Source organism: Hypomesus nipponensis, chromosome 17 (genome assembly GCF_054491055.1).
Source record: "Hypomesus nipponensis isolate SF chromosome 17, ASM5449105v1, whole genome shotgun sequence".
Classification (NCBI taxonomy): Eukaryota; Metazoa; Chordata; class Actinopteri; order Osmeriformes; family Osmeridae; genus Hypomesus; species Hypomesus nipponensis.
Window position 1 is genome coordinate 23,372,501 of NC_140377.1, and position 12,451 is coordinate 23,384,951.

The following is a 12,451-nucleotide window of genomic DNA, read 5'->3' on the forward strand; positions in this document are numbered from 1 at the left end:
CTTCTTCCTCCCTCCCTCCCTCCCTCCCTCCCTCCCTCCCTCCCTCCCTCCCTCCCTCCCTCCCTCCCTCCCTCCCTCCCTCCCTCCCTCCCTCCCTCCCTCCCTCCCCCTGTCTCCCCCTCCCCCTGTCTCCCCCCCTCCCTCTGTCTCTCTCCCTCTGCTCCCCCTCTCCCTCTCCCCCCCTCTGTCTCCCCCTTCTGTCTCTCCCCCCACCCTCTGTCTCCCCCTCTTCCTCCCCCCTCTTCCTCCCCCCCCACTCTGTCTCCCCCTCTTCCTCCCCCCATCTTCCTCCCCCCCCTCTGTCTCCCCCTCTTCCTCCCCCCCCCCCTCTGTCTCCCCCCTCTGTCTCCCCCTCTTCCTCCCCCCCCCCTCTGTCTCCCCCCTCTGTCTCACTCCCCCAGTAGAGCAGCATGGCACCTCCCCCCTGGCCAGCCCCATGTCTCCGCTCTCTGTGTTGTCTCCTCCCTCCTCCAGGGACGGCTCCCCCAGCAGAGACTGCTCCCCCAGGGTGAGCTCCCTGCGCCCCCCCATTACCATCCACCGCCAGGGCAAGAAGTACGGCTTCACCCTGCGGGCCATCAGGGTCTACCTGGGGGACAGTGACATCTACAGCCTGCAGCACATGGTCTGGGTGAGTAGGTCACATGGTCTGGGTGAGTAGGTCACATGGTCTAGAGTAGGTCACATGGTCTGGGTGAGTAGGTCACATGGTCTAGAGTAGGTCACATGGTCTAGAGTAGGTCACATGGTCTGGGTGAGTAGGTCACATGGTCTAGAGTAGGTCACATGGTCTGGGTGAGTAGGTCACATGGTCTAGAGTAGGTTACATGGTCTGGGTGAGTAGGTCACATGGTCGAGAGTAGGTCACATTGTCTGGGTGAGTAGGTCACATGGTCTAGAGTAGGTCACATGGTCTTGGTGAGTAGGTCACATGGTCTAGAGTAGGTCACATGGTCTGGGTGAGTAGGTCACATGGTCTAGAGTAGGTCATTTTAGGTGTGTTCGATATCGACTGCGGCTGCATGAAACGACCGGCCAGAGTTTCCGCTTGCAGGGGAGGAGTTAAAAACAGCCGGACATTCCTGCTTCTCGTGGTTTGCTGCGTTGACGTCAGTCAATGAAATAGCTGTGTCGTCACTATAACCCGTGCAGTTGCTCTTGAAAAAATGCGCTCGGCTACACAGCCGGCATTTCTCAAATCAATCTCACGGTACTTTGATGGAGACGTCACAGTGACCTAGCCTCGGCACCGTCTCAAGTCGGACAAAAAGTCGAACCAGAATTCATTGTTTCAAGTCAGCCGCCTGAGCCCGGGTGCAGCGCTGTATGAAGTCAGTCCATGTCGAACGCACCTATTTTACAAGATTTAAAGGGAACGTTCTTTATGGAAGAAATCACGTGGCGTGGGCACTGCTTTTGCCGTGGTGCATGATCCATGTTTTACCTCTCGGGCTGCTTAAGAATAGGGTGCACGCACAATTAGCTTGACTACTTAAATCTGACTCTAATTAGTAAGAATACATGAGCTGAAATTGGCCTTTATGGGACCGCTTCAGCCCCGCTTGACTATTTAATCGAATTCAAGTCAGGTTTGGGACTTAAAGTCCAACTTTTTTGAGCGGCCTTTATGGAACAGGCCTCTGGTGTTAACATCTGAAGATGACTGGTTGAACTGTTTTGATTCTGTTTGATTGGATATCTGTTTTATTGACGTCTTTCTTTCTCCAATCACAGCATGTGGAAGACAGTGGACCCGCCCAGGAGGCGGATCTGTGTGCTGGTGACCTCATCACTCATGTGAACGGAGAGTCGGTCCATGGCCTGGTCCACACAGAGGTGGTGGAGCTCATACTGAAGGTGAGGAGGGGAGATGGAAGAGAGGGGAGGAGAGGAGTGGGGAGGGGATGGGGAAGAGAGGGGAGGGGAGAGGGAGGAGAGAGAGAGCAGAGGGGAGGGGAGGGGGGAGAGAGGGGAGGGGAAGGGGGAGGGGAGAGAGGAGAGAGAGAGAGAGAGGGGGGAGAGAGAGAGGGGGGAGAGAGAGAGGGGAGGAGGATTTAGGAAAAGACAGAGGAGAGAAGAGGAGACATGAAAGAGGGAGTTGGGGAGAAACAAGCCTTGGTGTGTTATTGAGCGTGACCATGAGTGTGTTTCCATGGTATCTCTGCAGAGTGGAAACAAGGTTACCGTGACGACCACACCCTTCGAGAACACGTCCATCAAGGTGGGTCCTGCTCGGAAGTCCAGCTACAAGTCCAAGATGGCGCGGCGCAACCGGAGGGCTGCAGCCAAGGAGGGGCAAGAGAGGTAAGCCTGGTCCTGCTGGCTACTGCAGCTAGCTACACAGCTAACCTGTTGTGCTACTGCAGTTAGCTACACAGCTAACCTGTTGTGCTACGGCAGCAAGCTACACAGCTAACCTGTTGTGCTGCTGCAGTTAGCTACACAGCTAACCTGTTGTGCTACTGCAGTTAGCTACACAGCTAACCTGTTGTGCTACTGCAGCTAGCTACACAGATAACCTGTTGTGCTACTGTAGCTAGCTACACAGCTAACCTGTTGTGCTACTGCAGCTAGCTACACAGCTAACCTGTTGTGCTACTGCAGCTAGCTACACAGCTAATCACCTAAATTCTTTATATTTGTTTAGCATGTACATAACTATCTTTCACTCACGTTCTTCCCTTCCTCCTTCTCCCCCTCTTCCTCTCCCTTCTCCCCCTCATTCCTTATCTGCTGCAGTAAGAAGCGTAGCTCTCTGTTCAGGAAGATCACTAAGCAGTCCAACTTGCTGCACACCAGCCAGAGCCTGTCTTCCCTGAACCGCTCACTGTCGTCTGGGGACAGTCTCCCCGGCTCTCCCACGCACAGCGCCTCCTCCTCCCTCTCCTCCGCCCGCTCGCCCACCCAAAGCTGCCGCTCCAGCCCCGACCCCCCCTACCAGGGTAGGTAGCCACACTCACTAGCCACACTCACTAGCCACACTCACTAGCCACACTCACTAGCCACACTCACTAGCCACACTCACTAGCCACACTCACTGGCCACACTCACTAGCCACGTGGAGTGATAACAGGTGATAACAGGTACAGGTGTGGAGTGATAACAGGTGTGCTCCTTCCCCAGGGTCTTCGTCCCAGAGCTCCTCCCCTGCCTCCAGCACACCCAACTCCCCCGCCTCCCAGCACATGCGTCCCAGCTCCCTGCACGGCCTCTCCCCCAAGCTCCACCGCCAGTACCGCTCAGCCCGCTGCAAGTCTGCCGGCAACATCCCCCTCTCCCCCCTGGCCCACACGCCCTCCCCCACCATCTCCTCACCCCCACCCCTCTCCGGCCACACCCCCGGGAGCTCCAACACCACCCAGACCTTCCCCACCAAGCTCCACTCCTCGCCGCCCGTCACCCGCCCGCGCCCCAAGAGCGCTGAGCCCCCGCGCTCGCCCCTCCTGCAGCGCGTGCAGTCCACAGAGAAGCCCCTCATCCCCCCCACCTCCTCCCCCTCCTCCCCCCTGGTGGGCGGGGGCGTGACTCTGAGGAAACACAGCCTGGAGGTGAGCCACGGGGAGTACCGTCGAGAGTCCTTCCACTGCGAGCACAGCCTGCAGAGTCTGCTGGAGATGGAGGGGGAAAACATCCCCGGGCCCCCCTCCCCGCCTTCCCCCTCCACCCCCCTCCTCCCCCCCAGTGTGGGGGAGGGGCCAGGCCTAAAGCCAGGCAGGAGGCTGGGGAGGCACGAGTCCCTGACCCCCCCACCCCACCAGCCCCCATCTGGGGCCTTGCCCAGCTCCCCCCAGCCCTCTCTGCCCCAGTCCTTTCTGCCCCAGCCCTCTCTGCCCCAACCCTTTCTGCCCCAGCCCTCTCTGCCCCAACACTCTCTGCCCCAACACTCTCTGCCCCAGCCCTCTCTGCCCCAACCCTTTCTGCCCCAGCCCTCTCTGCCCCAACCCTTTCTGCCCCAGCCCTTTCTGCCCCAGCACTCTCTGCCCCAGCCCTTTCTGCCCCAGCCCTCTCTGCCCCAACCCTTTCTGCCCCAGCCCTTTCTGCCCCAGCACTCTCTGCCCCAGCCCTTTCTGCCCCAACCCTTTCTGCCCCAGCCCTTTCTGCCCCAGCACTCTCTGCCCCAGCCCTCTCTGTCCCATCCCTCTCTGCCCCAACCCTTTCTAACCCAGCCCGAGTTGTTTCCAACCAGCCAGGTAAAATCCAGGGTGGACGCAGCGAGGGAACAGGATATGCTCCTCCTGTCCCACCCCATGGTCCAGCTCCACCTAGGGCCCCAACCACAGCCCCAGCCCCTCTTAGGGCCCCAACCACAGCCCCAGCCCCAACCCCTCATAGGGCCCCAACCACAGCCCCAACCCCTCATAGGGCCTCAGCCCCAGCCCCAACTAGAGGCCAAGCCCCAGGAAGGCCCAGAGCAGACAAGGTTTTGGCCCCTAGCAGCAGTTACCGGGGAGCCAGGGAGGGGAGAACCCTGCTGGAGGTCCTGGAGGAGAACCCCATTTCTCCCTCCTCCCCTTCCTGCTCCTCCCCCTCCATCCCCTCCTCCTCTCCATTCATCCCCCCCTCCACCCCCCTCTCCTCACAATCCCTTACACCCTCCTCCTCCATCACCCCCTCCTCTCCCTTCATCCCCCCCTCCTCGCTCTCCTCCTCCCTCTCCACTAAGTCCCGTCCCGTCTCCGCCGGCGACAAGGCCTCCTTTGTCACCCAGCTGTCCAGCGTGGCCAGGACTGTGCTGGGGCCTATGAAGATGGGCTCCCTGGAGGGCCCCAGGCCCAAGGACTCTCCCAGGAGCGGTGAGGAGAGGCAGGGGAGCTCAGCAGGAATGGCTGAGGCTTGTTCTGGAGGTGGTGGCCGTGGGCCAGACCAGGGCCTGGTTCCCTCTGAGAACAGCAGCGCACGAGGAGGTTCCACCAAGAACCACTGAAGACCCCCCGGAACGCCCGGGACTATGTCTTTGAGGTTCCATTGTCATGTGACCATATCAGGTTCCGGTTCTGTGTAGACAGTCGCCGTAAAGAGAAGAAAACACTTCCTCTGAAACAGACCAAATGACAGGTAGAGATAGGAGAAGTTCTTCATCTGTTCTACTGTTTGCCCCCCCTCATTATGCTCATAAAGCAACAAGCTCATGTCTTAATGCATGTCCTACACTGTACAGGGGAGAACATGGAGAATATTTAAAAGAAAAGAATAATAATAGTTCTTCAGGATCTTAGAAGTAGTAAACACTGTGATTATGGAGCTGAGCGTCAGCTAGCTGCAGCATGTCCATGTGGACCCTCCACACTTCCTGGTTATGTCATCGGGCAGCATGACCACTTCCTGGTTATGTCATCGAGCAGCACAACCACTTCCTGGTTATGTCATGAGCAGCACGGCCACTTCCTGTTTATGTCATTGGGCAGCATGACCACATCCTGGTTATGTCATCGGGCAGCATGACCACTTCCTGGTTATGTCATCGGGCAGCACAACCACTTCCTGGTTATTCCATATACAACACCGGGCTTCCTCATTCTACAGGAAGCTGGATCAAATGTGTATGGGAAATTAAAAAAGATGAATAGTGGTTTGGACATGGGATCAGCTCCTATGAAGTACACGCTTGGCCTGGCTGGAGGAGAGCTTGGGAGTGTCAGTGGTGAGTCATGTCGTCCAAGTCTGTCCTGCTACAAAGACAAGCTGTCTGATGGGGCAGGATGGACTGATGGACACTATGCAAGGAGCAAGCCCCCGTTCCCCTGGTCCCCCCGCTTCTCCACCCAGATGTCTCCACCCTCTCCATCAACACCACGGTGGACGAGGGAGGAGCGTCTGCAATAAATCAACCAGCTGTGGGACTGAATGCCTGGTCTTTCCTGGCTGAGAAGATCCCACGCTGTGTGTGTTAGCGTTAGTGTGTGCATGTGTGTGTGTTTGTGTATGTGTGTTCATGTTAGTATGTATGTGTGTGTGTTAGTGTGTATGTGTGTGTGTTCGTGTTAGTGCATGTGTGTGTGTTAGTGTAGAGGTTGAGAGGACAAGTTGTGTAGAATTTACAGAGGTTATCGTTTACAGCACTGTGTTATAACCTTTATGCAAAACCAGCTGTGTGTCTGGGTCCTGGACAGTGAGGTGATCTCTGGGGCAGGACTGGATACCTGGCAGCCATAGAAACACACACTACTGTACACCTGGTCATAAGTACACACACTACTGTACACCTGGTCATAGGCACACACACTACTGTACACCTGGTCATAGGTACACACCTTGTCATAGGTACACACACTACTGTACACCTGGTCATAGGTACACACACTACTGTACACCTGGTCATAGGTACACACCTGGTCATAGTTACACACACTACTGTACACCTGGTCATAGGTACACACACTACTGTACACTGGGTGGAACCTTCTTCAGTTCAGGTCAGACTGCCCTCTGGTGGTCACAGATAGACACTCCTGGTCTGATGATGAATGATCCATATTCTGGCTTCCACTGTTACCACAGAGAGATAAGGACTGGAGAATAGGAGAGGCCACTGACTTCACCCTGAACTGATCACTGTGTATGTTTTGACCCCCCCCCCCCCCCCCCCATCTTAGTTTAGTTAGAGATAGATTTCTAATTTTAAAAAATGAAGACTTGTGTTAGTTTTCAAGTTCATCCTGAATGCTGTGTAAAGGGTATCGACCATACCACTTTAGGAGTTTTGTGTTAGCGCCATGTTGCGAGGAAATTGCACTTTATTTTGTGTCAAACCTATTTATTGATTTTTGTATTTTTTATATACATGCCATATAATATTTATTACAAGTTGTATTTATTTATTGTATTGTAAGTTTTGTGTGTTCTGAAATAGTTCGTTTGTGCATTACTTTTCTTCATCTCTGAATTGTAAACTTTGACGAGAGGCTCTTCTCGACGTGTGTGTTTGTCTCGTGCGGTGTAACTTCTGTCATTCAAAAGACTCGAAAGCTGCGATATGCATTTACCTTCGTCTGTGTGCAAAGTTGGAACTTTTATAGCACTACTTTCTCAAAATATTCTCCCGTCATGTACTAGATTCTGCTGTGAAACTAATGGAAAAAAAAGAAAACATACGTGATATTAAAGTTAGAAGGAATCCACGGTCTGCCTCTTTCGATCATGTATCTTCTGCTTGTCTGTGCTTTTGAGGATTAGCTAGCTAATTTTTGACCAAAGTGTACTTCTTCATTGAAACCCAAAACTGACGTTTTCAGTGGTAAATGTGGCTTTGTGGAAAACCACAAAAGTTACCTCAAATGAACACCACAATACTAACAGAGCCTGTTTAAGGAGAGCCTTGCCACTCCCTATTAAGCCCCATTGTACCAAATTTAGCTGCAGTTTCAATGCAATAACACGCTAGCATTCTGCTAAAGAATGCTGATTGGTTAGTGAAGGACTGATACGACCAGAGCTCCCGCTTGATGGCATCCGAAACGGAATCAGAATGTCGGAGCATTAGCAACATTAGCAACAACATTTGCAAGCCAAAACTCTTTCTAGCATGTGTACTGACAGGGAGAGCCTAACCTGTCAGCTGTGTTGTCGATGCCCTGAGAGAAAAAAGTAAGTGACCAGAGCTTGCCGTCAAACAGTAGCTCTGGTCGTACGATGTGTATGACGTCAATTACATTTTCAAAAGCCTTTTAGAACAGAAAGGCGACTTTAAAACAATATAACAACCAGCAGTGTGTATTTTTTTGCCTCCCTTTCCGAATTCCGAATTTAAATTTCTAGACAAAAAATGATATCCTGAGAAAAGTGGATTTTGAGGGGTACCGCTCCATAGACCTCCATTCATTCTGCACTCGCTCGTTAGCGCCCTCACATGGAACTTCAACCAGTTCAGAACCCGGAAGTTTCCCGAGAGTGGCAGTTCTCTCCATAGATATATATATATCTATGGTTCTCTCTATATTAGACATTCTCTGATAATAACTATCGACGCACAAACAAGGTATTTTCTAATGTTCAAAGTAAACACAATAAACCAATCAGCTGGGCCTAGGGGGAGGGAAGTAACGATTAAGCCATTTTTTGGCCAATCATAAATGAGTTACTGGTTTTCAACAGGAAGTGCGAGGCAGATCTTTAATCACTATGGTGAGCGTTGACAGTTCTCAAGCTGAGCGTTAGTACACGTTCAGACCATAGGCATAATAATAATATTATGTCTATGGTTCAGACAGTCTGGTTGGATATCTGTCATATGTGAGTTACGTCTGCAGCGTGGCTGAAGGTAAGATTGACCTGGCGACTTAATGGCTAGTTAGCTTTTAGAAACTTGATACGAACCATGCCCGTACCAATTGAAACCACATAGTTTGACGATGATACTACTAGTAGTGACTGCTACACCTGAATTAGGGTCATATTTCGGTTGCAGCCTACACGGGTTTTAAATTAAGCTAGCTTCCAATGCTCGTGAACTGTACGTAATGAATGAAAACACTTTTCCTGACAAACCTGTTGACTGGCACATGTCTTAGTGATTTACCTAGCGTTAGTTGACTACCAGGGGCCAGGGGTCGCTGTTCTAATGGTTTACCAATGTAAGGGTTAGCATTGAACATTAGAACAGCGACCCCTCATCGGACAATGCTGACTCGTCATCTCAGGTGCTCTGCGTGAGTAGGAGAATGATTCACCTGAGGTCCTACTCGGTGTGGTAATCAACTAATCACTCTGCACTCTCAGGTTGCTATGGAGATTGGGAGGGCTCTGTGTTCTCTGATGGTGCCCCCCCAGCAGTGATGGACCCCCCCAGCTCCTTCCCCAGCCAAGACCCCTGCCCAGAGGAGGACGAAGAGGACGAAGACTGGCTCCACCTGTCCTCTTCCTCCCTGGGCCCCCAGGCCCCCCCCTGCTCCTCAGGGAGCAGCAGCCATGAGGAGCAGCAGGAGGAGAGAGGTAGACTTAGAACCAGACTGGTCTCCACCTTGAACGACGTCAAGTACGGTCAGTATGTTTAATGGTCTATTTGTCTGTGTGCTAGCTACTGTGTGTTCTAGGCGCTGTGTGTGCTAGCTACTGTGTGTGCTAGCTGCTGTGTGTTCTAGCTGCTGTGTGTTCTAGGTGCTGTGTGTTCTAGGTGCTGTGTGTTCTAGCTGCTGTGTGTTCTAGGCGCTGTGTGTGCTAGCTACTGTGTGTTCTAGGCGCTGTGTGTGCTAACTGCTGTGTGTGCTAGCTGCTGTGTGTGCTAGCTGCTGTGTGTTCTAGGTGCTGTGTGTTCTAGCTGCTGTGTGTTCTAGCTGCTGTGTGTTCTAGGCGCTGTGTGTGCTAGGTGCTGTGTGTTCTAGCTGCTGTGTGTTCTAGGCGCTGTGTGTTCTAGGCGTTGTGTGTGCTAGCTACTGTGTGTGCTAGGTGCTGTTTGTTCTAGGTGCTGTGTGTGTTAGCTGCTGTGTGCTAGGTGCTGTGTGTTAGCTACTGTGTGTGCTAGCTGCTGTGTGTTCTAGGTGCTGTGTGTGTTAGCTGCTGTGTGCTAGGTGCTGTGTGTGTGCTAGCTGCTGTGTGTGCTAGGTGCTGTGTGTGTTAGGTACTGTGTGTGCTAGCTGCTGTGTGTGCTAGGTGCTGTGTGTGTTAGCTGCTGTGTACTAGGTGCTTTGTGTGTGCTAGCTACAGTGTGTGCTAGCTACAGTTTGTGCTAGCTACAGTGTGTGCTAGGTGCTGGTCAGTCTCATGGTGGCTCTCTCCTCCAGGCTGGTGGTTCAGGTCCAAGTCTCGCTTCAGCCAGAGCTCTCCTGTCATCATGCTGGGACAGTCCTACCTGCTGAGCACTGGAGGTGAACACACACACACACACATACACACCAGTGTTTCCCACAAATTAGAAAGCAATTTGTGGCACGGGGGGGGGGGGGGATAGCAACGCTAGTGCTAAATAACTATTTAGCTGGTCGGCTCCATGATGAAGGATGAGTAGGGCTAGTGAGACAGCACACCAAAAGAACGATGGGGAACCCACTAGTCTAGAAGATTAAGACATGTTCGTTGGTACTTAGCGAAAAGTACCCTAAACTTTCCACCGACAGAAATCAGTCTATGTGTGGGAAACACTGCACACACACACACATTCACATAGACAAATACCTTGGTAAACTGCAACTAACTGTTAATGTGACGTGTGTCAGCTGAGAGGAAGCATTTCCACAGGGCCTTCTCCTCCCTGCTGTGGCTGACCTACAGGAGGGGGTTCCCTCCTCTCAGGGGGTTGTCACACACACACACCTCACACACACACACCTCGGACAGCGGCTGGGGGTGCATGCTGCGCAGTGCTCAGATGCTGCTGGCACAGGGGCTAATGCTACATCTGGTGGGTGCTCAGTCTGAGCCTGACCCAGGTCCAGGTCCTGGCCCGGCCCAGCGTGTGGTGTCCTGGCTGGGGGACCACCCTGGGGCTCCTCTGGGGCTCCACCTGCTGGTGAGGGCTGGCCAGGCGGCGGGGCGGAGGGCAGGGGACTGGTACGGACCTGGCCTTGCAGGACACATTCTCCGGTGAGACACACCACACAGACACACGCATACACAAACACACCACACATGCACACCACACATGCACACCACACACACACCACTTCTATAGAATAGACACCAAGCAGATATCCAGTCCTTCACTGTCCTTCCTGTGTGTGTGTGTGTGTGTGTGTCTCAGTAAGGCTGTGGCAGCGTCAGTAGAGGTGTCACCTCATCTGGTGGTGTACGTAGCTCAGGACTGCACTGGTGAGTCTCTACTGAACCTCCACACTCACTATCTGGCAACATCACCATCATCTTCCACTACACACTGTCATGTCTGGCTGTGTGTGTGTGTAGTCTACACACTGTCATGTCTGGATGTGTGTGTGTGTGTGTGTGTGTGCGTGTGTGTAGTGTACAAGGGTGATGTGCTGAGCCTGGTTGAGGTGTGTGTGTCAGGTGAAGTTCCTGTTGCTGCCAGCAGGGGGGTCCTCATCCTGGTGCCTGTGAGGCTGGGGGGCGACGCTCTCAACCCCGCCTACATCAGCAGTGTCAAGGTCCACACACATCTCACACACACACCTCTCACACACACCTCACTCACACTTACCAACTCGCTCCTTCCCTCTGTGTTCAGGCTCTGCTGGGGTTACAGTGCTGTGTAGGAATCATGGGAGGCAAACCCAGACATTCACTGTACTTTGTTGGCTACCAAGGTATGTCCCTCTCTTCTTCTCTCATTTCCTCATGATTCTGCCCCTCAAACCATTCCTCCTCCCCCAGGTGATAGGCTCCTGTATCTGGACCCTCACTACTGTCAGCCTGCTGTAGACACCACCCAGCCTGGCTTCTCTCTCAAGGTACACCAGCCTTTCCACCAACAGCAACAACCTATCTGTCCTCTAGCCAATCACAAACACTCCCAATCTCCTCCCCTCCCCAGTCGTTCCACTGTGGTCGTCCAATGAAGATGTCCTTCTGTCGGATGGACCCCAGCTGTACTGTAGGCTTCTACGCCAGGGGTGCGGAGAATGTAGAGGCTGTCTGCTCAGCTGTCAACACCGTACGTACGAGTCATCCTCTAACGGAACATACTTATCCACTGTTTACAACAGGCAATATATTCTCCCCCTCTCTCTCCTTTTCTCCTCCCCGCAGGTTCTGTCTTCCTCCACAGAGACATATCCAATGTTTACCTTTGCTGAGGGCCATGCCCAGGAGGAGGATGAAGAGGGGGGCAGGGCCGTCCTAAACCACGCCCGTCTGAATAGCACCAGCAGCAGAGATGAGTTTGTTCTGCTCTGAACACACGGGGCCAGCGATGTCCCTTTCCTCCCCCAAATGTGACCAAATGTGTGAATGGATTAGCAGATTAGACTCATGTGACTCTCACAAGGAAACGAGAGAACAGAGAGATGTCCATGATGTGGTACCAGCTAGCACCATGTTCATGATGTGGTACCAGCTAGCACCATGTTCATGATGTGGTACCAGCTAGCACCATGTTCATGATGTGGTACCAGCTAGCACCATGTTCATGATGTGGTACCAGCTAGCACCATGTTCATGATGTGGTACCAGCTAGCACCATGTTCATGATGTGGTACCAGCTAGCACCATGTTCATAATGTGGTACCAGCTAGCACCATGTTCATGATGTGGTACCAGCTAGCTGTATGGAAGCTGGGAGTGATCAGTACTAATTAAGCTTTTAACAGGAAGTTCAAATGAGCCGGGTGGTTTTATAATAAATATTTTACAAACATAAATATCAAGTGCCTTATTCATGACTTTGAAGTTCCCTTTTAGTAAAAATGACAAAGTACATGTCTGTAGTGCAGCAGGACCCTCGTGCCTCCTAGTGAGCAGATAGATGCCTGGTCTGTAGTGCAGCAGGACCCTCGTGCCTCCTGGACTGAAGGTGAAGGTCTGTTTTTGTTAAACTAAGTCTGTTAAAAAGGATCATTATAGACGC

General features: G+C 52.7%; 2 protein-coding genes across 3 annotated transcripts in view; both read left to right on the forward strand.

The window, feature by feature from the left end:
* The window catches only part of LOC146254173 (microtubule-associated serine/threonine-protein kinase 1-like), a 25,558-nt gene extending 20,634 nt beyond the window's left edge, over positions 1-4,924 (forward strand). Inside the window, exons 24-29 of the mRNA XM_084677680.1 lie at positions 402-631; positions 1,735-1,857; positions 2,168-2,304; positions 2,740-2,942; positions 3,124-4,190; positions 4,664-4,924. Of these exons, the coding sequence (XP_084533806.1) occupies positions 402-631; positions 1,735-1,857; positions 2,168-2,304; positions 2,740-2,942; positions 3,124-4,190; positions 4,664-4,924 (2,021 nt within the window). The remainder of the gene's footprint in view (positions 1-401; positions 632-1,734; positions 1,858-2,167; positions 2,305-2,739; positions 2,943-3,123; positions 4,191-4,663) is intronic.
* Positions 4,925-7,959: 3,035 nt separating this feature from the next.
* Positions 7,960-12,245, forward strand: LOC146254174 (cysteine protease atg4da-like). Of its 2 annotated transcripts, XM_084677150.1 has the most exons (11): positions 7,960-7,975; positions 8,092-8,257; positions 8,716-8,976; positions 9,717-9,800; positions 10,149-10,515; positions 10,673-10,740; positions 10,834-11,033; positions 11,114-11,192; positions 11,260-11,336; positions 11,420-11,539; positions 11,635-12,245. In XM_084677150.1, the coding sequence occupies exons 3-11, from the start codon at positions 8,772-8,774 to the stop codon at positions 11,779-11,781; spliced, it is 1,347 nt and encodes a 448-aa protein (XP_084533276.1). In that variant the 5' UTR covers positions 7,960-7,975; positions 8,092-8,257; positions 8,716-8,771; the 3' UTR covers positions 11,782-12,245. The 2 variants fall into 2 exon arrangements, with proteins under 2 accessions (XP_084533276.1, XP_084533277.1); XM_084677151.1 differs by lacking the exon at positions 7,960-7,975 and having other exon boundaries at positions 10,891-11,033.
* The last annotated feature ends 206 nt before the right edge of the window (positions 12,246-12,451 follow it).